The sequence below is a fragment of the Podarcis bocagei genome (genome assembly GCF_964188305.1).
Source record: "Podarcis bocagei genome assembly, chromosome: 16".
Lineage (NCBI taxonomy): Eukaryota > Metazoa > Chordata > Lepidosauria > Squamata > Lacertidae > Podarcis > Podarcis bocagei.
In genome coordinates, this window is record NC_138142.1 from 17738482 (window position 1) to 17766245 (window position 27764).

The window sequence follows — 27764 nt, forward strand, 5'->3', positions numbered from 1 at the left end:
GGTGGTTTTGAGGGCCAGTCACTGCCTCTCTGACCTACCTCAAGGGTTGTTGTGGGGATTAAATGAGGAGGGGGAGAACTGTTTATGCTGCCATGAGCTCCTTGGAGGAAAAGTGGGATAGAAATGCAATAAATAAACCAACCAACTGTGGTCAACCAATCACTACAAAACCTTTTTAAAACACACATTCTCCATCACAATGGCTGGCTGTTAACCAGAAGTTTGGAGTTTTGAGCGGGTTGGACTAGATGACCCTCAGGATCCCTTCCGAATCTACAGTTCTGTGATCTCTAGTAACCTTAGCTGTGCCAAAAAACAACAAAGACCTGAAATTCCTCAAGCCGTAAGGGGTATGTCCACAATCATTTATGTCGCTTGTTAATGGCCAAGAACAAGCACCCAGCTGGCTTTGACTCTGGATTCCGTCAAATTAAGCTTCCTTAATTTAGCCCCGCATCGCCCGCAGCAATTATATGCCCCCTATGGAGTCAGCCGGCCCATGCCCACATGTAGTCTCTCACTGGCATGCCAGACAGGAAAAGGATTTTCGTTACAAATATCCACAGTTTGGGGGTGGGCTGCATTTCCTAATGGGGATCTTCCCAGCGGTCGCGTGGTGCCGGTAGCTGGGAAAAGATACAAAGATGGTTTTGGGCACGGGTGAAAACTGGCGGGGCAGAGGGCAGGATCCTGTCTTAGTGCAATTGTAGGCTACAGCTCTGCAAAAGGGAAGGATTTCTGTACACAGGCACACACAAATCTCTATCCAGACAAGGAAGTGGCCTTATCACAGACATAGAATCGCAGGATTGTAGAGATGGAAGGGACCTGCGAGGGTCATCTAGTCCAACCCCCTTTCTTGCAGGAACCACAGGTTCTCTGCCTTCCCATTCGATCCTCACCACAACCCTGCGAGGTGGGTAAGGCTGGGATTAAAACCGCCCTGCTCAAGAAACATCAACGCTCTAAGTTCTTTGACTTGCAAGGTGCTGGTTGGACCATTTTCAGCTTTTAACTTTTTTTTTTATAAAGATGTTTTTTAATTTGCAGGCTTCCCCCGAGTATGTAGAAACTACTCCCTTCTTCAAAGTGGCCCCCTTTTGTCACTTAAATGATTGTCACACCGCCACTGGAGTTTCCTGTTAGAAGGAATGATGTGGCAAGGAGAGAAAGCGTGTTGCTGTGTAATGTTCTTTACTTCCCTTTCATTCATATATATATATATATATATATGGGACGCGGGTGGCACTGTGGTCTAGACTCTAAACCACTGAGCCTAGGACTTGCCGATCAGAAGGTCGGTGTTTCGAATCCCTGTGACGGGGTGAGCTCCTGTTGCTCGGTCCTTGCTCCTGCCAACCTAGCAGTTCGAAATCATGTCAAAGTGCAAGTAGATAAATAGGTACCGCTCTGGCAGGAATGTAAACGGCGTTTCCGTGCGCTGCTCTGGTTCGCCAGAAGCGGCTTAGTCATGCTGCCCACATGACCCAGAAGCTGTCTGTGGACAAATGCCGGCTCCCTCGGCTAGTAAAGCGAGATGAGCGCCGCAACCTCAGAGTCATCCACGACTGGACTTAATGGCCAGGATATATATATATATATATATATATATATATATATATATATATATCCTACACACACACACACACACACACACACACACGTAAAATTATATTTTATTATATTTTCATCCTGCCATTCCTCCAAGGAACTCAAAGCGGTATCCAAGGTTGTCCACCTCCTCCATTTTATCTCCCCAACAACCCTGCGAGGTAGGCTAGGTTGAGAGATGGCAGCTGCCCCCAACCATCCAACAGTGGAATGGACTCCCTCAGAAGGTGGGGAACTCTCTGGAGGCTTTAAAACAGGGTTCGGACAGCCTTCTGTGAGGGATTCTTCAGCTGTGATTCCTGGGTTGGAATTGATGACCTTTGAGGGTCCCTTCCAACTCTGCAATTCTTCACATGGCTGAGTCCTACCCCAAACCTCTAACCACTGCAGCACGCTGCCTGTGCTGTCCCCCACCCACCGTCTCAAGGTTGCTGCATTTCACCCCAACGCCTAGGAGACGTGGCCTTGCGTGGGAAGGAATTGTGTGCTGCAGGGAGAGCTCTTGGTAAACGAGCCTTGCGTGTAAGGTTGCAGCCTTAGCTGCCTGGAATCGAGTTGGCAAGGCCGGTGCCGTTACTTATTCATCTTGGCCGTCGTTACTTATTTATCTCCATATTTTCTTAGCTCCAGTGGCGCTCTGCAGAAATGCAAAGGCCACCGGACGTCGCAGGTGTGACTCCAGCATCGAGGTTGCCTTGCGTTTTGGGCGTTCCTGTCCTTAATGCATTCTGAACGTGCCATTCCTCATCACATCAAGGCAACTTAGCTTTAAAAGAGGACTAGGCAAGTTCATGGAGAAGAGGGCTTTTGATAGCTACAGGCCATGATGGCTTTCAGTAATCCGGTTGCTGGAAACTACAGGAGGGGAAAGTGTTCAGGGCCTGCTTGTGGCATATGAGTGGTAACTGGGAGGACAGAATGCTGGACTAGGTGGGTAATTATTCTGACCCAGCAAGCTCTTCTTATGAGACAGACAGACAGACAGACAGACAGACAGACAGACAGAGACCACCTCGTAGGGGTTAGTGGAGGGGTGATATCAGACAGATTTCAGAAACGCTGGATGAAGCCTGTTAAGTTGTGGGTGAACATATCAGACGACACAGCGATTCTTCAAACAGCTCTTGTTTATTCACAGGCCAGAACAGAACTGAACTGAAGGGCTCAGCCAGCCTGCTTATATAGAGCTCCAGTACAATGTAACTGTAACAATTTTATAAAACTATCCAATCACTGAACGTCACTTTCGATCCCTTATTTGCATAACTATCTACAGTATCCCCCTGCTGGCCCAGGGTGAGAACTTCAGTACATAACAATAGTCCTGCTCTCTTCTTCCAGCTGGAGTCTGCCACAATTTAAGAAGGATCTTGACAAGTAGGGATGTGTGCAGAGGAGGGCAACCAAGATGATCAAGGGTCTGGAAACCAAACCAAACAGTTGAGGGAGTTGGGTCTGTTTAGCCTGGAGAAGAGAAGACTGAGAGATGATATGAGAGCCATCTTCAGATATCTAAATGGCTCTCTTATGGAAGATAGGGAAAGCTTGTTTTCTGCTGCTCCAGAGAGGCAGACCCAAACCAACGGATTCGGAGATTCCGACTAAACATTAGGAAGAACTGTCTGACGGTAAGAGCTATTTGACAGTGCAGCAGACGGATGGGCCTTTCTCAGGGACATAGCTGTCAACTTTCAGATTTGAAAATAAGGGACCAGCAGCCTCAAAAATAAGGGATCAGCAGCCTCACCTGTCCCGGGGACTGTCTACGGGATATCTAACAATCCGGGATAGCAGTGGGAAGCAGCGGGAAACAATGCTGGAATAAGGGAATTTCCCACAAAAAAAGGGAAGGTTGACAGCTATGCTCAGGGATTCTTCAGCCGTGCTTCCTGCCTTGCTGGGGGGTTGGACTAGATGACCCTTGGCACCCCTTCCAATTCTACAATTCTCTGCGGCCTTTTGCTTTGCTTCATCTGTTGTTTTGCAGTTGGGCCTGCTTTGAGGGTAATAAAAAACGCTTGCACCACAACTTTAACGTCAAGAGATTACAGCTGACTTGGACTCTGTGTTCATGAATCCAAATTCCCACCTATAAAGTTCTGATGAGGCCCATTCTAAAGAATCACTGCCTTTAACTTTCCCTTGAATTGCTTTGACATTTTTTTTAAAAAAACACCTCGTATTTCTACTTCCATTTTAGATCACTTTCCTTAAGGTGGGGTAAGAGCATTACGGCACTTAAGCCTGTGTGTGGGGAGGTTCTCCCATCAGGTGCTGCTACAATCCTGCTCTTGACACCGGAGAATAAATTTCTAAGAAGTAAGAGGTTTACCAAAACCACGTTCTTTAACTTTTCTTCAATCCGATTGGCAGGGCAGAGTTGTCCTTGGACTCTGTTCTGAGAGGTTAAGCCCTCTTTGGAGTTACTAGGGGAAAACGTTGGCTATGGGAACACAGCTGGCAAGTGTTTAATCCATGGCATGTGACTGTGTTTCTTTTTTGCTTATTGGCCCATTGGCTGGCTTCTTTGAGGCCTCACGGGATTTAACTGGAGCCAGGGCTCACTCAGCCCTGCAATGCATAAACCAGCATTGCAGGGGATTGGACTGGATATTACCTTTGCGGGTCCCTTCCAACTCTCCAATTCTATGATTCCCATCTTACCCATACATGCAGATTTTGTACAAATTGGTGTGCTCTTCCAGCCTCTTTTTAAAGGGGTGGGGATGCATAAATGGCTACCCTACTGAGAGCAATGTGGCCCCTCTGCTCCCAGTCCTAAGGCCTTGGCCCAGCATACCTAAAGGAGCGTCTCCATTCCCATCACTGTTCCCGGACACTGAGGTCCAGTTCTGAGGGCCTTCTGGCAGTTCCCTCCCTGCGAGAAGTGAGGTTACAGGGAACCAGGCAGAGGGCCTTCTTGGTGGTGGCGCCTGCCCTGTGGAACGCCCTCCCATCAGATGTCAAGGAAATAAACAACTATCTGATTTTTAGAAGACATCTGCAGGCAGCCCTGTATAGGGAAGTTTTTAATGTTTGATGTTTTATCGTGTTCTTAATATTCTGTTGGGACCCACCCAGAGTGGCTGGGGAAACCCAGCCAGATGGGCGGGGCATAGATAATTAATTATTATTATGGTTATTATTACAAAAGAGGTGTCCTGTATCCCTGCACCTCAAATTGCTCCACCCAACTCCCTTGCAGCAGACTGCGGTCAGGCCCCTTCACACAGTCAATGGGACACACGTTCGGGGCTGGTGAGGAGGATTGTGGGAACTTGTACCTGCAACTCGAATGTGTGTCTTAGCAAATGGTGTGAAATATTCCTGCTTTTTCTTTTTTTAAAAGGCTTATTCAAAGGAGGGGTGCATCACAATATATACACAAAGCCCCTTTCCAAGAGAAGGTGTGCTGAATCACCAGTTCACATTGCTAGCGAAAGAGATAAGCACTGAAGTACCCTACTCAACGCAGGGACACGGGTGGCGCTGTGGGTTAAACCACAGAGCCTAGGACTTGCTGATCAAAAGGTTGGCACTTCGAATCCCTGTGACGGGGTGAGTTCCCGTTGCTCAGTCCCTGCTTCTGCCAACCTAGCAGTTCGGAAGCATGTCAAAGTGCAAGTAGATAAATAGGTACCGCTCCAGCAGGAAGATAAACGGCGTTTCCGTGTGCTGCTCTGGTTCGCCAGAAGCGGCTTAGTCATGCTGGCCACATGACCCGGAAACTGTACACCGGCTCCCTCGTGATGTTGTGACATTGCATGTGTGAGCATCACACCTCCTTCCCTAAGCTAGGCAGAAGCTTCGCGGGCTTTGGGAAGGCTGTGCCAGGCCATAATACTTTAACTTACCCAGAACATTTAGGGGATTAGCCTAGTCCCCCTAGTCCACTGAATGCAAGGTAAAGGACCCCTGGACAGTTAAGTCCAGTCAAAGGCGACTATGGGGTTGCGGTGCGCATCTCTCTTCAGGGGAGCTGGCGTTTGTCCACAGACAGCTTTCCGGGTCATGTGGCCAGCAGGACTATACCACTTCTGGCACAACGGAACACTGTGACGGAAACCAGAGCACACAGAAACGCAGTCTACCTTCCTGCCGCAGTGGTACCTATTTATCTACTTGCACTGGTGTGCTTTCAAACTGCTAGGTTGGCAGGAGCTGGGACAGAGCAACAGGAGCTCACCCTGTCGCGGGGATTTGAACTGCCGACCTTCTGATCGGCAAGCCCAAGAGACTCAGTGGTTTAGACAGAATGCACAACACTGCTACTCAAGCATCAAAACGTTCCTGTCCCCGTTGTGAGATCCTTTTAGTTCGGGACCGGGAAAAGGGCAGAATGCAATGTTATGTTTTTAAGCTGCCTTATACTGAGTCAGACCGTTGGTCCATCTAGCTTAGTATTGTCAACACTGACTGGCAGCAGCGGGTTTCAGACAGGGAACATTCCCAACCCTTCCTGAAGATGCTGGGAGCTGAACCAAGTTCTGCATGCAAGGCAGCTGCTCTGCCTCTGAGCTACACCCCTTTTATGCCCCATGGAGTATGTTCACTGTGTGCATACAGGAGCATCAGGCCAAAGGCCGTTCTAGTCCAGCATCTTGCTCTCACAGTGGCCACCTAGATGCCCGTGGGAAGCCCACAAGCAGAACCTGAACACAAGAGCCCTCTCCCCTCTTGTAGTTTCCAGCAACTGGCATTCAGAAGCATCAATGCCTCTTACTGCAGAGGCAGAGCATAGTCACCATGGCTAAGAGCCATCGTTTCCTACCAGGAAGCCAGCCAAGTTGGTGGCCATCTCTGCCTCCAGTGGGAGTGAGTTCCACAGGTTAATTACACGCTACACAGTTAGGCAAAAGGGACGTGGGTTGCGCTGTGGGTTAAACCACAGAGCCTAGGACTTGCCAATCAGAAGGTTGGTGGTTGGAATCCCCGCGACGGGGTGAGCTCCCGTTGCTCAGTCCCTGCTCCTGCCCACCTAGCAGTTCAAAAGCATGTCAAAGTGCAAGTAGATAAATAGGTACCACTCCGGCGGGAAGGTAAACGGTGTTTCCGTGCGCTGCTCTGGTTTTGCCAGAAGCGGCTTAGTTATGCTGGCCACATGACCCGGAAGCTGTACGCCGGCTCCCTCAGCCAATAAAGCGAGATGAGCGCCGCAACCCCAGAGCCGGCCATGACTAGACCTAATAGTTAGGGGTCCCTTTACCTTTACCTTTACACAGCTGGGCAACTGAGAACTGCAGACCTCTTCTTATTGATTGTCCTCAGATAATCTTCAGGGGGGAACCTAGGTCAGCGTGTACTTTACTTACCTGGTAATCGGAAAAACAAAGATTGAAGTCAAGACACTCCCCAGATCTCCACAGTGTCTAAAGTTTACTTTAGACTTAAGTGCAGCACCCTTTCACACCTCTTGTATTCTTAGCTGTTAATGTTTTATCTGTCTGCCAACCTGGTTACATCTGAAATGGAGAAATAGAAATGCAAGGTGGAAAGTCAAAGCAGTGATTTATTTGTTTGTTTAGAAGGGGGAACACCAGAACTTTACAGCCCGGGGTGGGGAAATTTGGATTCAAGGGCACAGAGTCTGATCCAGCAGAGTTCTTTTGTTCCAGGTTCGCCAGAAGCGGCTTAGTCATGCTGGCCACATGACCCGGAAGCTGTACACCGGCTCCCTTGGCCAATAAAGCAAGATGAGCACCGCAACTCCAGAGTCAGTCACGACTGGACCTAATGTTCAGGGGTCCCTTTACCTTTCCTTAGAGAAATCAGGGCCTTTGGAATTATACTTGTTCCGCATTTGTAAGAACTCGATCTTTTTGTGTTGAACTTTGGAACTCTCTGCTTATTGATATCAGGCAGGTGTTTTTGATGTACTCTTTTTGGTTCCTGCTAAAAAGCAATTTCACTTAGACAAGTCTACCTACATGTTTAGAAAGTTGACGCGAGTCTTAATCTGCTTTGAGTCTACTGCTTTTTAAAAACTTTATGAAAGTTTTATTTTATTTTTAAAATAATTTTTTATTGGTTTTACATATAACCACATTACGTAACATCATATCCTCTTATTTTATCTCTTTGGCTCAACTGAGCCTAACGGCTTCCCTCCCTCCCGTCTGATGGTTTACAAAATTTTAATTTGCATCTTTACATTTCGCTCCATTTCCTATCCTTGTTATATCATTACCTAAAATATTGTATTACTTACTTTATCAAAGTTTTAAATTAATGTTGTTAATTTTTCTTGGTGATAATGTTACTGTTTTTCAAAAATCACTTGAGGATTATTATTATTGTTAATTATTACTGCCCTATACCCAGAGGTCTCAGGGCGGTTCACATAATTAAATCAAGATATAAAACCACAAAATACATAATAAAAATAAAAACAACAACCCGATAGCCCCCCTTTACCATGAAGTGGTGTGTAATTCTGTTAACCCAACAAAAGGTGTTGATGGGCCATCTGAAAGGACATAGGTGCTAACTTTCTGGGGGCCTGGGTGTGGTAGCACCCACAAAATTCCCCATGAAGGGGCCGGGCACCCACAAATTTTGGTGCCAGGGCCATGCATGCTGCAGGGCACCCATGGCCCTGGGTACCTACAGCCAGGAGCCCAAGCTGACACTCCATTGGCCCTTAGCTGTCAACCGTCCCTTATTTGGCGGGAAACTCCCTTATCCCAGTGCCGTGTCCCGCTGCTGTCCCTTATTGATGATGTCCCTTAAATTTCCCGGGTTTCATGCTCCCCCGGCTCGGGAGGGAAGCAGCGGCTCGGGGTCCTCCGCCGCGAGAGAGCATGCGCTGTCACGAGCTGCTGCGCCTCCGTTTTCCCCCTCAGGGTGGCGGGCAGCCCCTCTCTTGTGAGACTTCCGGCGCGTTGCCAGGGGAAGCCGAAGGCGGCAGCGGTGGTGGCAGCTGAGGAGGCGGCCTGAAGGAGGAGGAAGAGGAGGAGATGGGGAGGGATGCAGAAGGGCGGCACTTCAGGGCCACCGCGGCACCGCAACCGCCTCATGCCGGGCTCGCGGGCGGCGTGGGCGACAGTCTCCCTCCCTCCCTCTCTCTCAGGCGGGGAAGGGCTGATGGAACTCCTCGTGCCAGGACGACGGCAGCCCCGACGTGCTGCTTAGCATACCCTCCAACCAGTGCAGCATCTTAATGTAGTGATTTCCCCCTCTGCATCCCTTTCATAACTCTATTTTTATAAATCATTTGTCCATCCATAGTTCAAATTTTTACTACAAGTTTTCTGTCAATCCTACCAATGAATGTAACGTTTGACAATAGCTTTTCAAATAAATTATAAACTTTCCCCATTCTTTATTAAAGAGGTCCCCTTCCTGGTTTCTAATTCTGCCTGTAAGCTTTGCCATCTGGACGTCGTTCATCAGTTTTGTCTGCCACTCTTCTTTGGTCGGAGTTGTAGACCCTTAGGATCATCTAGTCCAACCCCCTACAAAACACAGTCAGTCGCAGCCAAAGCAGCATGGCTTCATCAGTGCCGGATTTATGTATAAGCTAAGCCAAAATCCCTTATTTTGGCTGCTGATCCCTTATTTTCGAGGCTGCTGGTCCCTTATTTTCAAATCTGTAAGTTGACAGCTATGCTTTGGCCTGGAGAGACAGATGTTGCCAGGTGATGGGGGTGTTTAAGGTGATGAAAAGGGAGTCTGGTAGAAGGGGTTCTGGGAAGAAGAACCAGAGAGAGAGGCTGGGATCCATCTTTTGGGCAGGCTGGCTGCAGAGCTGACTGGGAAAGATGCCTTGGAGAGTTCCTTAGCCGGGTGTGCTGGGAAGAAGAAGGAAGAAGGGATCCATCTTGGGCTGGCTGGCTGAAGGCTGGCTCCTGGCTGCACTGCTATAGGGGACAAACCCCTCTTGAAAGGACCATGCTGTAAGATCTGGACTCCCTCCATGCAGATTGCAGGTGTAAATAGGTGAATAAACTCTCTGAAGCTGCGACAGTCTCCGCTGTGTCTCAATTCTCCAAAGGAACACAGATCCTGAGGGGCAGGCACCCGACTTTTGTAACAGCATTCTCATTTCAGCAGCGCCTCCGTAACATTCCTGCCCCAGAGGATATGAAACCGCAATCTACTAAAGCTGACCATTTTTAAATCCGCAGGACCGGATAACTCGCGCCCAAATGTTTTAAAAGAATTGGCTGAGGAGCTCTCTGAACCGCTGAGGCTGATTTTAAGTAAATCATGGAATACTGAGGATATTTCAGAGGACTGGAAAAAGGCTGATGTCAGTGTTCCAGTGTTTAAAAAAAGTAAACGAAATGAACTCGGTAACTATAAGTCAGGCACTGTTAACATCAATCCTGGGTGGAAATAATTAATGCATTAAAATGAGGATCCACTTAATCAAATAATTACAGGGTCTTAATACCAATAATTAGGGCTGGCAAGTGATTAAAGCCCTCTCCCATTGATTAATAATTTGCGTTTCATCCAATTAATTATTTGATTAAATCTAGATTTTTCATATCAGCAAAACCTCAGCAGAAGTGCCCGTTTGAGTTCCTGGAGAATTTAGTTTAACAACTCATAGTTCAAAGGAATATCTAGAATTGATATGGCTTTTTATCATCCAGTACCTCGGGACCAAAAAAGCTTTGGAAAAGGTTTGTTTTTAATTGAAATTGCTCATTAAAATTGGCACCATCGTTGAATCAACCCAGTGGACTGATCAGCCACTGATTAATATCTCCATCACTGATGATCATGCAAATCAATAAGGTTTTAGTGGGGTATTTTGCCCCTCCCAAGCAAATTTGATACACGCTTTGAAATTGGAGTGCAAACATGATTGATAGAAGTTGCTGCTTTAACATTATACACCTCTGTAAAGGGTCTGAAAGAACTCAGCATCCCCTTCAGTTTGGTGAATTGACGAGGTGGGGAAGTAATGTGAAGTCCATCTAAGGGATAATATAATTCAGTGCTTTATAATTCTGGATTCATAGAATTGTGGAGTTGGAAGGGACCCTGTGGCATAGCTGTCACCTTTTCCCTTTTCTTGTGAGGAATCCTATTCGGAATAAGGGAATTTCCCTTAAAAAAAGGAAAACGTTGACAGCTATGCCCTGTGGGTCATCTAGTCCAACCCCCTGCAATGCAGGAATCTTTCGCCCAACATGGGGCTCAAACCCACAACCCTGAGATTAAGAGTCTCATGCTCTACCAACTGAGCTATCCCAGTTATAAATGTCAAGATTGCCACTTTCTTTAATAGCATCCATGGGAGCCATTTAAAGCATGGATGGACTGAGAGTTGCTAGGAGACTCCTATTCATTTCCCAGTTGCTGGAAATCACGGGAGGGAAGAGTGCTCCTGTGTTCGAATCCTGCTTGCAGGTTCCAACGGGCATCTGGTTGGCCACTATGAGAACTCTTCTTAAGTTCTTATGCAAAAGCACCTAGCCATGGCAGTGAATCATTTCACCTGTTGTGTCCGAATAAGCAAAGGCTTTCTCCTTTCAGTTTTGTGTGTGTGTCCTCTCACCAGTTATGTGTGTGTGTTTCTGCTTGCCCCTTGGAGCAAAACATCAAACATCCTCAAAATAGCTTAAATTGCAGAGGATCTCCCTAAGTATTTTTTGTCTTACAGCCGAATCTCTCTCTCTCTCTCTCTCTCTCTCTCTCTCTCTCTCTCTCTCTCTCTCTCTCTCTCTGCCCTCACACACAAATTCATGTCAGAAAACTGCAAGGGTTATTCTGAGATGGAGCCAATATTTGTGTTATGTACTGAGTTGAATAGGATCCAAACTGAAGCAGTCTGATTGGTCCTAGAACAATAGGATCCAAATTGCAGCAGTCTGATTGGTCCTAGAACAATAGGATTCAGAATGCAGCAGTCTGATTGGTCCTAGCGATTAAAAAAAAGATATTGTAACCCCATTTGCACAGGCAGTTAAACTTATTTAGCTGTAGTAATTTGGTATAAAGCTTATGTGATCACTAAATGACAAAAAAGGCAAACATTCAATAAGATCACCATATATATATATACACACACCGTATTTTTCACTCTATAAGACACACTTTCCCCCTCCTAAAAAGTAAGGGGAAATGTGTGTGTGTGTCTTATGGAGCGAATGCAGGCAGGAGGCTCTGCTCAGCGCTCCTTTTAAAGAGCCGCGTGGAGCATGTGTGCGACTCTTGGGGGGGCTTTTCCCCGAGACCCAGACACACGCTCCGCAAGCTATTTAAAGGGAGCTCAACTCTTGGGGGAGCCTTCATCCCCCTGCCCGGGAGAGGCTGTGCAAGGCTATCCCATAAACCAAGACAGTAAGAGGCTATCCCAGAAGCCAGATCCCTCTTGCTGTTCTGGCTTCTGCGATTCAGAATATATTCTTTTCTTGTTTTCCTCCTCCAAAAACTAGGTGCGTCTTACGGTCTGGTGCATCTTATAGAGCAAAAAACACGGTATACTTGGTCCACCCAGCTCCATATTGCCTAGGCGGAGTAGCAGCAACTTTCCAGGGTTTCAGGCAGGGAGTCTTTCCCCAAAGACGCCAGGGAATGTGTACCTGGGACTTTCTGCATGCAAAGCAGTTGCTCTACCACTGAGATGACCTACCGATGGGCAGAGCCCAGTGCCGGGAGGGACATTTGACCATGAAATATAACGGAGAGGGTTTCTCTTTGCTTCCGCAGTTGAAGTGAAAATCGAAGTGGTGCTGCCAGAGAAGGAGAGAGCCAAGGAGGAGATGTCGCCCAACGGGAAAGCCAGCCCCATCATCTACAAAGCCAATGGCACTTCTCGCCATTTCCAGCTCGAGGAATACCCGGTCGCCATCAACCCCTACCGGAACCTGAAGGACGTGGTTGAAGCATCTGTTTGTTATGTGAAGGACCTTGACAATGGACAGTGAGTGTAGAGGGACAACGTATCTTAGGCACATTGCGACTGTTACCATACCCTCCGAGATTTCACTGATGGAAATAGGGAAGTCCTATTCAACAACATCAACAATATTCTAAATTGCAACCCAGCCAAGATGTGTGGGGTATAAATGATAAATTTATGATTATGATTATTAAATCAGGACACTTCCAATATTTTTATCTTTGCAAAATCCTTCAATCCAGTTGTTGTTTGCTTAAATTTGGACCTAAAAGTCTAGTGGTGTGCGTGCGCGTGTGTGTGTGTGTGTGTGTGTGTAAACTTAGCCAACAGATTCCTGTCCCATGCCACAATCTGCATTTTGAAAGTCCTCTCATCTTCAAAACTGGGTTGCTATCTGATGTGAGGTGCTGGTGTTTGATAAGCCCAAACCCAATGCTTCCCGGGTATTCAGAGCTACCTGTGTGGGTTTTTGTTCCAGACTTCCTTCAAATATCAGTGGTCAGTTTTTTGTTGGTTTTTTGTTTACCATTTGTCTGTGTTGTCTGTGTTGTCAAACACTTTGTGGTTTTTTGTCTTGAATTGTAGCAGGGTTTCCTGTATTCCCCCCTTTCCTGGTGCGGGTTCTTTGTATAATTCTTAACACTATTTCTACAAGGTGCATTTATTTTCGTGTGTGTGTGTCTTTGTGTTATATATATATAAAAAATATTAAACATTAAAAAAACCTCCCTATACAGGGCTGCCTTCAGACACCATCTAACGATTGTATAGTTACTTATTTCCTTGGCTTGGGGGTCGTGTAACTCCATACCCTCCAGCATTTCTTTGATGAAAATAGGGACATCCTAAGGAAAAGTAGGGCATTTCGGGATCAATTCAGAAACTGGGACGGCTTTTGCAAATCTGTAAGCACTTGGAGGGTCCATGTTACATACCACCTGTCCCTCCTTATTTGCAAGTTAGCACATGAGATTTTCATTTAAATCAGCGCCTTCTTTTTCTTTTCTTCTTTTCTTTTTCCTTCTCTTTCTTTTGGTGATATCTCCAGCTTAGGTGGTTTACATGCAGTTTCTCACTTGAAGATACACCAGTATTTATAGTCCCATTTTACAGATCAGGAGACTGAGGGATCATTCTGTCTTCACATTTCTAGGCACAGGTCTGGGCTTTCCAGATCTGTGTCCAAGCACTTTCTTTTTTTGCCCCCGCAAAAACCTGCTCTTTACTGCTAAATCGGAACAAACAGCAGTCCCTGGGAAACCTAAATTGTCATTTGCTCCGATTCAGCAGTAAAGACTGAGTTTTCCTGCGGAAAGTGGCAGGCCAAAAGAAAAGAAAAAAGTCCTTGGATATGGACCAGGAAAATGAAGACTTGTGCCTAGAAAGTGTAGGGCAAAAGGAAAATGTGGATAAGCTCCGAGACTGAAAAAGAGAAGCCTGAAGCCATCTCACAGGATTTGAGGCGAGATTTGAACTGTGGGCCTTCCTGGTTCCTGCTCCATTGCTTAGCCACAGAAGGGCTCCATGTGACTCTCATTCTCAGCAGAACATCCTTGACTTTGCTAGGCTCCCTGTTAATTGTGCACATGTAAAACTCAGGTTTCCTTTGAGAAAATATTGACGCTGTTTTAATTCTGCCTATCTAGGATGCGAGAGGTGGATCTGGGCTGCGGGAAAGCGCTTCTGGTCAAAGAAAACGGGGAGTTCTATGCCATGGGCCACAAATGTCCTCACTATGGTGCTCCGTTGGTGAAAGGTCAGTTTGCCCTATTATGAAAATGGCATGTGTTCATTAAAAAAACCAAAACCTTTTCCTAAAACTGCAGGCTTGGGGAGTCCTTGTGCTTTCTGCGATTCTGTCACAGCAGTGCTGGGAAAGGTCGGAATGTGACTTGGTTGCGGAATGCAGAATCTTGGCTTTCGTTTTTAAAAATAAACATGCAAGTTTCTAGCCCTCAAGATGTGCTTGAAAGTGTTTGGGCAACAGCTTTTGAAGGCTTGGATGGGTGGCTGAAAAGAGTATTGTGAAGGCTTCATATCAGTAAGCAGGGAGATGCTGCCACACTAAAATATTGGGTTCTTACAAATGTGGGTGTTCTTTGGCACCTCCAGCAGTTCTGGTTCCATAGGGCTGGGAATGTCCCCTGCCTGAAACCCTGGAGAGCTGCTGCCAGTCAGTGTAGACAACACTGAAGAAAATGGACCAATGACAGCTTCCTATGTTCCCATGTAGACTCATTTCGACTTGTGTTCCTCACCTTCTTCCTGCAGGGGTTTTGTCCAAAGGACGCATACGCTGTCCCTGGCACGGGGCTTGCTTTAACATCGGCACAGGTGACATTGAAGACTATCCAGGCTTGGACAGCTTGCCGAAATTTCAGGTAAGACCTCCAACTCAAGGGTTAACTCTGTTAGCATTGAAATCAGTCAGCCAAGAGGGAGAGAGGGATGGAGATGTTATTTGGCTTAGCAGCCAGGCAGAGTGGCATGATGTTCCCTGAGATAACACTCTGATTGGCTATGTGGTACTGAGGGAGTTTCTCCTCTGTATGTTAGGTTGAATGTCTCTCTGCTCCGTAGAAGACCTGAAGTAAGAAAGACAAAAACCACTCTTTTCATTTCTCTTCAACTTATACACCATTTTGTTCACGTTCTTTGGGGCACTTTTATATGACAGTTTGCAGGTGTGAATTGCTTTTGGTGGGGGAATGTGTGTGAGGTATTTTACCAGTCTGTCTGAATCTCATTTGACATTATTATTATTATTATTATTATTATTATTATTATTATTATTATTATTATTATTATCATACCGCCCTTCATTATAAAATCTCAGGGTGGTTCACAGGAAAAAATACAGGATAAAAACCAATAAATAATAAAAACAAATATGAAAAACTTTGATTATAAAACCATTTTTAAAAAGAGAAATAAATTTATATTCCTAGGTGAAAATCGAGAAGGAGAAAGTGTACATCAGAGCAAGCAAACAGGTGAGATGACCTTTGAGATCCCTGTAAGGTGAAACCTTACAGCATGTGCCTAAGCCTCTTTTGTTGTTGTTTAGTCACGTCCGACTCTTCGTGACCCCCTGGACCAGAGCACGTCAGGCACTCCTGTCTTCCACTGCCTCCCGCAGCTTGGTCAAACTCATGCTGGTAGCTTCGAGAACACTGACCAACCATCTCATCCTCTGTCATCCCCTTCTCCTTGTGCCCTCACTCTTTCCCAACATCAGGGTCTCTTCCAGGGAGTTTTCTCTTCTCATGAGGTGGCCAAAGTATTGGAGCCTCAGCTTCACGATCTGTCCTTCCAGTGAGCACTCAGGGCTGATTTCCTTCAGAATGGATAGGTTTGTTCTTCTTGCTGTCCATGGGACTCTCAAGAGTCTCCTCCAGCACCATAATTCAAAAGCATCAATTCTTCAGCAATCAGCCTTCTTGATGGTCCAGCTCTCACTTCCATACATCACTACTGGGAAAACCATGGCTTTAACTATAACTTGTTGGCAAGGTGATGTGTCTGCTTTTTAAGATGCTGTCTAGGTTTGTCATTGCTTTTCTCCCAAGAAGCAGGCGCCTTTTAATTTCGTGGCTGCTGTCACCATCTGCAGTGATCATGGTGGACCAAATAAAGCCTCTTTACTCAGAAGTAAATCCCACTGAGTCCAATGGAACTTGCTGCTAAGTAAGAACAAATGGGTTGTGCCAGTACAGAGCGCTGCCCAAAACTTTCTCAGGTTTGCTTTTCCTGGCCAAAAACAATGTGTGTGTGAGTTGGCAGAGGAGTCGCAGAACTGTAGATTTGGAAGGGACCTTGTGGGTCATCTAGTCCAACCCCCTGCAATGGGGGGAATCACAGAAGTGTGAAAGGGTTTCGCTGACACCGTCTTCTTAATGACCCCCTTCAGGCTCTTCAGACACAGAGGAGGACCAAGGTGATGGCCAAATGCATCTCCCTCAGCAACTACAACATCAGCAGCACAAATGTACTCATCATTGGGGCAGGTACCGTGACCCAGAGTTGGGCTCCAAAAGCAGCCTGGGGTGGGATGGGGGGCAGGTGTTGGGTAAGGGGTGGCTTCACTGAAGAGACGGCACCCCCTTCAGGTCAGTTGCTGTATTGCAGGGAGGCTGGACCTTTTCCAGCTCGAGGGCCACATTGGCTACTGGGAAACATTCCGAGGGCCAGAAGTCAGTGGTGGGCGGGGCCGGAGGCAAAACTGGGCGGAGCATTAGATGTGAATTTTGCCATTATTGTTGCTGCTGTTGTTATCATTATTTTATCTTATATACCGCTCACGTTGCAAAATGGTTTGCAACTATACATTTAATCCGTAATTAAAACACCAGGCGATCCTCGTTTTGTACGGGGGGACCGTTCTGGACCCCCACACAAGTCAATGGGGCCTGCATATTACCCCACTCCACCCCCCCTTCTGGCATTTTAGTGATATTTTAGGGGTGTTTTAGCCATGTTTTGGGGTCACTTCCGGGTTCGGAGCCATGCACACGTCGGACGCGCATCAATTGGCCGTTGCCTGTACACAATATTATCAAGGCTTTCTAAATCAAAATATACAATTTATTATTTTATGTCGTGGTTAGAGTATCAGGCTTGGACCTGGGAGACCAGGGTTCGAATGCCGCCACTCAACTAATGAAACTCACTGGGTGTGACCAAGGACCAGTCACTGCCTAATCAACCTCACAGGGTTGTTGTGAGGAATAAAAATGAGGAGGGGAGAACGACATACAACACCTTGCTCTCTTTGGAGAAAAAAGGTGGTAATAATAATAATAATAATAATAATAATAATAATAATAATAATACACGAACAAATATACTTCTTTCACAGGCCCCGCAGGACTGGTGTGTGCAGAGACATTACGGCAAGAAGGCTTCTCGGATAGGATTGTGATGTGCACGATGGACAGGAACTTGCCCTATGACAGACCCAAACTAAGTAAGGTTGGTATTCTCCAGTTTGTTCTCCTTGTATCCTAAACTTGGTGGAGGGCAAATCCTAATCGAGGGAGTCGAGGGAGAGCTAACTTGGTGCCATCTAGAAATTGTCGGACTACAAATCCCATCAGCCAGCGTGGCCGATGGTCAGGGATGATGGGAGTTGTAGTCCAGCAATATCTGGAAATCCCCACATCAGCTACCACTGGCATAAGCTCTTGTAGACTGCAGTCCTCTCCAGCAGATGCACGAAGTGTTATCTCGAGTTACCGGACTATAATAAGATGATATCGCATTATAAAGAGGTGAAGGAAGAAGTGGGACATTTGTCCTGCGATTTGCAGGCACGGGTCTGAGAACTTCTTCTTTTGTCCTGCCGTTTTTCCTGGGAAAACTCTCTTGCTTACTGCTGAATCGGAACAAACATGAACCGGGTTTTCTGCAGATGGACGTTTGTTCTGATTCAGCACTAAACAGCAGGGACTGTAACATTTTAAGTGGGTTTTAAGTACAGTGGTACCTCGGGTTAAGAACTTAATTCGTTCTGGAGGTCCGTTCTTAATCTGAAACTGTTCTTAACCTGAGGTATCACTTTAGCTAATGGGGCCTACTGCTGCCGCCGCGCTGCCGCCGCACGATTTCTGTTCTCATCCTGAAGCAAAGTTCTTAACCCAAGGTACTATTTCTGGGTTAGCGGAGTCTGTAACCTGAAGCATCTGTAACCTGAAGTGTCTGTAACCCGAGCTACCACTGCACATTATACAAATGGGGCACTAGATGGCGCTGGTGAGCTTATGGCAAATTCATCCCCCCCCCCGACACTTTTAAAAAAAGACATTTTCACAGAGTGTGTGTATATATATATATATATATATATATATATATATATATATATGCGCCTAGATTCCACCCAGGTTTTCCTGGGGAAAGCAGTGAGACAAAATAAAAACCTGTGTCTTGAAATCAGGCACTATTCCAACTTCCTCCCTCAGCTCTGGTAAGGAGGAAGTTGGAGCAAGGATGCTCTCAGTGGTGGAATTTGGGCTCTCAGATTTCAGCGATGCCCTGTGCGGTGCTAAAATTTGGTGCCCCCACCTCTTGCGCGCCATCTCACAGCATTGTTGTGGGGCCCAGTTCAGCCAAACTAGTTGCATCTATCTGCTCTCAGTTCTTTTTGAGGCTCAGATGAATACCATTGGATCTGACTGTTGAAGTTTGTATGTTCACATGTTCTTTCTTTCAGTCTCTTGAGGGGTGGGCTATGGGGGGGCTGATCTGGTGCGGGGGGTGGGGGGAGGGAGAGAAGTGATCAGAGGGGGTGGGCAGTCATTCAAATATCCAAAAGTGCCCTCTGGGTCAAAAAATAATAACCAGCAACCCCTGCTTTTGCTAAGGACAAAAATGGGTTTTCTTTTCAGTCGATGGATTCTCACCCCGATCAGATTGCCTTGCGACCGAAGGAATTCTTTCGTACGTATGACATCGAAGTCCTGACAGAAATGCAGGTGTGTGTGTGTGTGTGTGTGTGTGTGTGTGTGTGTGTATACAAGGGGTGGAAGTTTTGCATCAGTGATATTCTATACTCCCAGTTTGAATTCTCAGCTTTCCTTGGGAGCTGCCTCATACTGTGTAAAACCATTGCTTCCATCTAGCTCAGTGTTGTTTACACTGGCCGGCAGCAACCCTTCCAGGGTTCTTTCAGGTGGAGGACTCTCCCAACCCTAACGCTAGAGATGCTGGTGGGAATTGAACCCAGGACATTCTGCAAACGTTTGGTCCTTAGCAGTGGCGTAGCATGGGGGGTGCAGGGGGGGCCGGCCACACCGGGCGCAACATCTGGGGGTTAGGCAAATCCACGGGTTAGGGGGCGCAAATTACTTGCCTTGCCCCGGGTGCTGACAACCCACGCTACGCCACTGGTCCTTAGTTTATTACGCTTTTGGATGTTCCTTAAGATGTTCCGTTGAATGATTCTTTGGAAATTGTTTCAGGTGGTGGCTGTGGACGTCAAGAACAAGACAGCCATATTCAAGGACGGGTTTAAAATGGAGTATAACAAACTGCTACTTGCCACTGGGAGCACGTAAGTGACGAGCAGGAAGTTTTGCGGCACCCAAAGTTTTGACCTTAAGAGAAAGGTCATGGATGGTTATTAATTTATTATGTATTATTTACTTCATTTATATACTACCTTTATCTCCCAAGGCCTCAAGGTGGTGTATATAGTTCTTCTCCCCGCATTCCATCCTCACAACAACCCTGTGAGGTAATAATAATCATAATCATAATTTATTATTTATACCCCACCCATCTGGCTGGGTTTCCCCAGCCACTCTGGGTGGCTACAAACAAAATATTAAAACACAATAAAACATCAAACATTAAAAACTTCCCGATACAGGACTGCCTTCAGATGTCTTCTAAAGGTCAGATAGTTGTTTATTTCCTTGACATCTGATGGGAGGGCGTTCCACAGGGTGGGTGCCACTACCGAGAAGGCCTGGTTCCCTGTAACTTCACTTCTTGCTGTGAGGGATCCGCCAGAAGACCCTCAGAGGAGGACCTCAGTGTCTGGGGCTGAACGATGGGGGTGGAGACGCTCCTTCAAGTAGGTTAGGCTAAGAGATGGTGACTGGCCCAAGGTCACCCAGTGAGCTTCGTGACTTGAGAGGGGATTCGAACCCTGCTCTCCCAGTCCAGCACTCTAACCATTAACAGCACATTGGTTGTGAGCTCTCTTTCCGTGATGCATTGAATGCAGCACAAGAAAGCATGAGACTGCCATATACCATATTTTTTGCTCTGGAAAAGATGCCAAAAGTTTGCAGCAGCAGCATCTCAGGGAGAAAACAGCCTTCTCTGGACCCGTTTGCCAGTGGCGCTGTATTTTTTCTCATTAAAGCTTTGGATAAGGCATCTTGCCAAGGGATTGTCCCAAGGTTGAATACAAGGTCGGCAGTTAATACAATTCAAAATTACTGTGAAACAAACAGGGGCTCTTGTATAGCTTTTAACTTGTTGAATTTACCGTATTTTTTGCTATATAAGACTCACTTTTTCCCTCCTAAAAAGTAAGGGGAAATGTGTGTGCTTCTTATGGAGCGAATGCAGGCTGCACAGCTATCCCAGAAGCTAGAACAGCAAGAGGGATTGCTGCTTTCACTGTGCAGCAATTCCTCTTGCTGTTCTGGCTTCTGACATTCAGAATATTTTTTTTCTTGTTTTCCTCCTCCAAAAACTAGGTGTTTGAGGCCATGAGAAAAGCTGGGGTGTTTGAAAGTGCGCCCCCCAATGATCATGAACTCTGCTCTCCGGATACCTGACAACTGAACATCACTGTTTCACCGAACTATTCCTTGTGATCCACTTTGGTGTTGATCATGCTGTAACATTGATCATTAAATTAAGTACTTTTAAAAAAACAAAAAACAAAAAAAAACCTAGGTGCGTCTTGTGGTCTGGTGTGTCTTATAGAGCGAAAAATATGGTACTTAGATCATTGGCCCATGTAGCTCAGTATTGTCCACACTGACTGGCAGCAGCAGCCGTCAAGCGTTTCAGGCTTGGAGTCTTTCCCAGCCCTACCTGGAGATGCCATTAGGGGTTGCAACTGGACCTTCTGCATTCCAAGCAAGTGCTCTACCTATGTGGAACGACCAGTACTTTGGGGCCACCTTGGAGTGGCTGAGTATTTTGAGGATGTTTTTTCTGTGATCGATATCCACATTATAAAATCTGGACGTCTGCCAGACTTTGATCTTGTAGAATTCTGTTTTGGCTACAGTCTTGCTCTGCCGTTCCATCTTTCCAGGCCCAAAACCCTTAGCTGCAAAGGCAAGGAAGTGGAGAACGTTTTTAACATCCGGACGGTGGAGGACGCCAACCGAGTGGTGAAGCTGGCCACCAGCAAGAACGCCGTGGTTGTCGGAGCCTCTTTCCTGGGTGAGTCTCTCTCTGCAAGGAAGGACTGTCAGATCAAAGAATTTACGTACCCGGGATAAGGCTTGGCCTGCCTACATTTTTGACTAGTTGCACAAAACAAATGAATTGCCGTGAAAATCCCTGAAACGAGAAGTAATCGACTAGAAATTTTATCTTATGGAAATAAACAAAATAATAAAAATCAAAAAGTTTAAGGAAAAAAATAGAAAAACCTAAAATTGAACAAAGCCTTAATGGGATGCCGGCTACAAACCGAATTTACAAAAAAGGGTTTGAAAACCTAAATGGCAAGTTTTAGACAAGTTTTAGAAATGCTCCCATGGTCTAGATGTTACTGCTGATGTTAAAGATCAGTCTTTACCCCTTTTTTGTAAATTCAGGATTAGAAACTGTACCTTTGAGTCCTCAATCCTTTATTACTGCGCTTTGCTTCAGCTAGGTCGAGCTAGAATTATAATACTTCAGAATTTTTGGGAGTTCTATTGCCTTTTTTTTGAATTTTGGTCATTTAAGGTTTATGATTTTTCTATTGCCTTCTGAGGAAACTGAATAGTTCAGTGAAACAGGGTAAGGCTTCGTTCAATTTTAGGTTTTTCTAATTTTTTCCTTAAACTTTTTGATTTTTATTATTTAGTTTATTTCCATAAAATAATATTTCTAGTCGATTACTTCTCCTTTCAGGGATTTTCACGGTATTTCATTTGTTTTGCGCAATTTCTCGGTTCCATGACTGTCTTTTTTCTACTACATTTTTGACTAGGGCTTTTCATATTTCTTGTAGCTGTTGGAACATAACCTGTTGGTCCCTATAGCATAAAATGTGCTGCTTTTAGGTGTTTTAAACTGTGGCGGGGTGAGGTGGGAATCGAACCCTAGTCCACACACTCTAACCACTAATTGTATTGGTTCTTAAATCCAGTTTAATACATTTATAGACCTGACTGTGGATTATCACCATTATTATTTCAAGTCCTCGTGAAAATTCATTGGCGTTTTTATTGCACTTTCTCCTGCTTATTCTCCTACACAATTTGGTGTAATATATATGGGTGTTTTTTGTTTTGCGAAACAATATCTCCATATGTAAAGCATGTTAGTATTATATTTTCACAAATATATGCATTTCTTTCATGCTTTCCCTTAATACAGTGGTACCTCGGGTTACATACGCTTCAGGTTACATATGCTTCAGCTTACAGAATCTGCTAACCCAGAAATAGTGCTTCAGGTTAAGAACTTTGCTTCAGGATGAGAACAGAAATCAGGCTCCGGCGGCGCGGCAGCAGCAGGAGGCCTCATTAGCTAAAGTGGTGCTTCAGGTTAAGAACAGTTTCAGCTTAAGAACGGACCTCCAGAACGAATTAAGTACTTAACCCGAGGTACCACTGTATATGCTTTGCGTATGCATAGTTGAAGAACTGCATCGTAAAATTCAGGGAAGTGAGAATTTTCAATGGATAGTTGCACTTCACGTCATTGTTTCGGGAAGTGCATTCCTTGACATGGTTTCCTCCATGGAAAGTTTTACTTTTTCTCGTTTCTGTTTCCCAGGCATGGAAGTTGCTGCTTACCTCACGGAGAAGGCGCATTCCGTCTCTGTGGTGGAGCTGGAGGAAGTTCCCTTCAAGAAGTTCTTTGGGGAGAAGGTTGGCCGAGCCATCATGAAGGTAGCAACAGATACGGAAAGTTAACCTGTGAGAGCTCCTAGAATCATAGAGTCGTAAAGGTGGAAGGGACCCTGAGTGGTTATTAAACCACTTCTTAAAAATAATAATACATCTTTGGACCCGGCCGATACGGCCAACTATCTCCCAATCTCAAATCTTCCATTCTTGGAGATTCCATTCATATGTCAAGGAAATAAGCAACTATCTGACTTTTAGAAGACATCTGAAGGCAGCCCTATTTAGGGAACTTTTTTAAGGCTTGATGTTTTTATTATGTTTTTAGATATGCTGTAAGTCACCCAGTGTGGCTGGGGAAACTCAGATGGGCAGGGTATAATAATAATAATAATAATAATAATAATAATAATAATAATAATAATGTCCAACCACCTTCAAGGCAGGAATATGTAGCTGTCCCATGCAGGGATCAAACCGGCATTATCAGAACTATTCTTTGGCCAACTGAGCTATTCAGGCTGACTGTGGCCCTCTTTTTGAAGAATGTCTGTGAGGAAGGGAAGTTTTGACCAACTGTTTGATAATTCGAGGATCCATTATAGAATCTAGTATAGGGGGAATTTATGATTATTTTATTATCTTTATTTAATTTTATTCTGTAATATTTACATGCTACTGTAATGGGAATTGGGGTTGCTTGTGCGTAAACTGCAAACTGCTCCAAGCTAGCCGTGTAGCTAAAACTTTCCCCGGTTGACAGCCCTTGAAACGCGACTGTCTTAGTCACTGGCAGCATCCGTCAGTGGGCGGGACCTAAATTTGCGCCAACATAGGAGTTGTTTGACTCCAAGTCTCCGCCTAGATTCCCTGCGTGGAAGCCTTCTGCGCAGCGTGGGCGCACCAAGCGGAGGTCCTGTGCTCTCTCCGCTGATTTCACTGGAAGAGTCTCGGAGCCTCCCCTCCGCCTTGCTCTCGGCTTCCCCTTTCTCCCTGGTGTCCCCTGGATTTCTTTCCCCCGTGGGAACCCTCTCTCTCTCCTTGCTAGTTCCCTCCCCTGCATCACTGGAGCGACTTTCCTCTCCTCTTCCCTCTGATGGCAGTTCCCTGACAGATACTTTTTATTTATTACAAACTTCTGATTTTATTTAAAACCAATTACTAAGCATAAAGTGTTGTCTTCCAGGACACATGCATGTACAGTTGTTAAGTCTTGTATGCAGTCATGCATATAAACATCAAAACAGACTTGGAATATCTTCTACTTTACAGACTGAGCTCACATCCACACAACTTGATTGTAAAAAAAACAACATCTGTGTGGTTGACATAGAGAATAAAACAATAACGTAATCAGTAAATACAGTGAAAAGCAACTATTTATTATTTTGTATACTTCTTAATGCCCCAAAATAGACTTCTAAGTGGTATACAAAGTATAGAAGCAATAAATATATTAACAAGGCATAAAACCAGTTAGCTACACAAATTATTCAAATATAGAATCACATATTTGTGGAGTTGGAAGGAACCCTCAAGGTCATTAATCCAACTCCATGCAATGCAGGAATCACAGTTAGATAATCTCTGACAGATGCCCCCCCCCCACATCTGTTTAAAAACCTCCAAGGAAGGAGAGCCCATAATTAAAATATGCAGGGAAGAGGGCTTTAACCCTTTGTTTCCCACTGTAGTCCTGATCTGTTGGGGCGGGCAGCAATTTTATGTAACTGTGTGATTTGCTGCCACTATGTGACCATAGTTGTGTGAATGGTTAAAATCCCTCCATCTGCCATGCTAGGGTTCCGATCTGGATAGGGGCCCCAACTGCTGGCCATTTATCTTTAAAAAGAAAATCCTATGCTTAAGAGCACCAGCACAGAGCTAATGTATAATCTTCCCCCTCCCTCTCCTTCTCTCTCTCTCTCTCTCTCTCTCTCTCTCTCTCTGTCTGTCTTGCTTCCTTTCTCTTGGACAGATGTTTGAAAACAATCGGGTGAAATTCTACATGCAGACAGAAGTCTCGGAACTGCGGGAACAGGAGGGCAAGGTAGGTTTGTGTGCAATGACCTTTGAGCACCATCTGTTGGATTTCCAAGGTCTTTGCCTTTGTCATTCTGTGCTTCTTGGCCTGCTGGGGTTGATGGGAAGGCGATTCTATGCCTTGCATTGATCTAGAAAGAATCTAGTCCCATGCAGCAACGGGGCTGAGAGGTGTAGTGTACGGCACTCCTTGAGAGTCTGTGACTGGGATGGGGGGGGGGGAAAGAGAGAGATTGTGTAGGCACTGCTGTCTAAGTTTGCTTGTGGAGGTCTTCTTTTTTCTTCCTATATACATAGAAACGTAATGGTGTCGTCACGCTCAGCATTTTGCAGAGCGGCCGGTGGGCAGCCAATCCAACTGCAGCAAGGGTTAGCTGCAGAGATTGGGGAGGGGGGCTTCTCACACAGTGGGTGAGCCAGCTGTTGCATGAAGACCCTGCTTCCTTTAAGTTAGGGATGGGGTAGAGGAGGAATGGTGGAGGCTGTCACAAATTCTTTGCAGCGCTTTAGCAGAAATGCTCAGAGTTCCAGGTTCTTCAGCGCAGTATATTTATTGTGAGATATACCGTATTTTTCGCCCTATAGGACGCACCGGCCCATAGGACGCACCTAGATTTGGGGGGGGGGGAATAAAGGGGAAAAAATTATTCTCCCCCCCCCAGGCGTGGGGCTGGGGCGGGGGAAGCCCGAGCCTCCCCAGCCCCCAGAACGGGTCCCAGAGCGATGCCGAAGCTGTGCCCAGCTTCGGCATCGCTCTGGGAGCTTGCGCGGCTGGGGGCGGGGGAAGCCCAAGCTTCCCCTGACCCCAGCCCCCAGAAAGGGTCCCAGAGGGATGCCGAAGCTGCGCTCAGCTTCGGCATTGCTCTGGGAGCTTGCCGGGCTGGGGGGGGGGGTAGCTTCCTGAAGCCTGGAGAGCAAGAGGGGTCTGTGCGCACCGACCCCTCTCGCTCTCCAGGCTTCAGCGAAAGGCTGCATTCACCCCATAGGACGCACACACATTTCCCCTTCATTTTTGGAGGGGAAAAAGTGCGTCCTATAGGGCGAAAAATACGGTATATATATAGGCTATAATTAACGAGCAATTCATACAATCAAACAGGGTACCTGGCTGCACCTTAAGGCAAATAGGAAGACCTTTCTATCTCTATCTCTCTGACCACACTCTCCTACACCACCACAACTACTGCTGGACAGGTTTCCCTTTTAAACTGATGACAGCCAATCAACTGATATCGCCCAGTCCTAGTGCAGGTACAGCCACATTTCTCACTAGACCCACGAATGGTATAACCTACAGCAGCCTTCCCAACCTGGCACCCTCCAAAGGTTTTGGACTACAACTCCCATCAGCACTACACAGCCATGCATTCAAAACACTTGGAGGGCACCAGGTTGGGGAATGGTTCATTGGACAACTTTTCCATTCTTTATTTCCTGGTTTCGCAGTGTGGGGTGGACTACCCTGTGAATGAAATAAAAGGGTTAAGATCTGGGCAAAACGGGCTGCAGCTCGTCTTTCCAATTACTACCATTTCCTACTTTTTTCTCTCTCCCTTGAAGCTAAAGGAGGTTGTATTGAAAAGTGGCAAAGTCCTCCGAGCCGATGTCTGCGTCATAGGCATAGGTAGGTGGCCATGCAAAACTTTACTTCTCTGGAATCCTTCATATCGGGGTATGTGTGTGTGTGTGTGTGTGCGCGCGTGCGCATCATGGGCTGCTATGAACCCTACCTGTGGAGCATCCATTGCAATGATATCTTTTGCAACAAAACACTTTCGCATTTCCCTTTCTCATTCATTGATGGAGAATGGCCGGAGTGGGGAACACAGCAGGAAATTTTGGCGCACCGCTGCTGTAAATTCCCAATCAACTAGGTTGCTTATCTATTTCATAAAATTCATATTCCGCCGGATTGTAAAATGGCGACAACAACGCCTCAAAGCGGTTTGCAAAAGGAAGAAAATGATAAAATGATCAGTAAAAACATTCAAAAAAATAAAACCAGCAATAAACTAAAAGCAGATGAAAATATACAGCAATATTCTACATGTCTGGGTAGGTTTGCCTAGATGTTGGTTGTTTTTTTTAAGCAGGTGCTGAAAAGAGTACAGTCAAGATGCCTGGTTTTGGCCAAGAAGCCGAGAACTGATGTTGGAGACAGGGGGCGGTCAGACTCTGGGACTTAGGGCCAGGCCGGTGGTGCTCATGTCAGCCTGGATAGCTCAGTTAATTAGAGCATGGTGCTGATCTTGCCAAAGCTGCAAGTTCGATTCCCGTTTGGGACAGCTGCATATTCCCGTGGGTTGGACTAGGTCAATTTGATTTAATTAATTTTTATAATGAAATATTTTTAGATTGTGTGACTATTTTACTGTTTGATTGTTTGATTATTTGATTGTTGTTAGCCGCCCTGAGCCCGGCTTCGGCTGGGGAGGGTGGGATATAAATAAAATTTATTATTATTATTATTATTATTATTATTATTATTATTATTATTATGGGTAGGCAAACTAAGGCCCGGGGGCTGGATCCGGCCCAATCCCCTTCTGGCCCACGGACGGTCTGGGAATCAGCTTGTTTTTACATGAGTAGAATGTGTGCTTTTATTTAAAATGCATCTCTGGGTTATTTGTGGGGCATAGGAATTTGTTCATTCCCACCCCCAAAAAATATAGTCTGACCCCCCACAAGGTCTGAGGGACAGTGGACCGGCCCCCTGCTGA

General features: G+C 45.8%; 1 protein-coding gene across 5 annotated transcripts in view; it reads left to right on the forward strand.

The window, feature by feature from the left end:
• Nucleotides 1-27764, forward strand: part of AIFM3 (AIF family member 3) — a 49837-nt gene that overhangs the window by 14053 nt on the left and 8020 nt on the right. For 2 of the 5 annotated variants that reach the window (XM_081174881.1, XM_081174883.1), the window contains exons 3-15: nt 9738-9905; nt 12277-12490; nt 14116-14225; nt 14741-14850; nt 15418-15462; nt 16380-16476; nt 17328-17440; nt 18853-18939; nt 19426-19517; nt 21246-21376; nt 22928-23043; nt 24977-25048; nt 26602-26665. In XM_081174881.1, coding sequence (XP_081031007.1) covers nt 9738-9905; nt 12277-12490; nt 14116-14225; nt 14741-14850; nt 15418-15462; nt 16380-16476; nt 17328-17440; nt 18853-18939; nt 19426-19517; nt 21246-21376; nt 22928-23043; nt 24977-25048; nt 26602-26665 — 1419 coding nt within the window. The remainder of the gene's footprint in view (nt 1-9737; nt 9906-12276; nt 12491-14115; nt 14226-14740; nt 14851-15417; nt 15463-16379; nt 16477-17327; nt 17441-18852; nt 18940-19425; nt 19518-21245; nt 21377-22927; nt 23044-24976; nt 25049-26601; nt 26666-27764) is intronic. The other 3 variants (XM_081174884.1, XM_081174885.1, XM_081174882.1) reach the window with 2 other exon arrangements.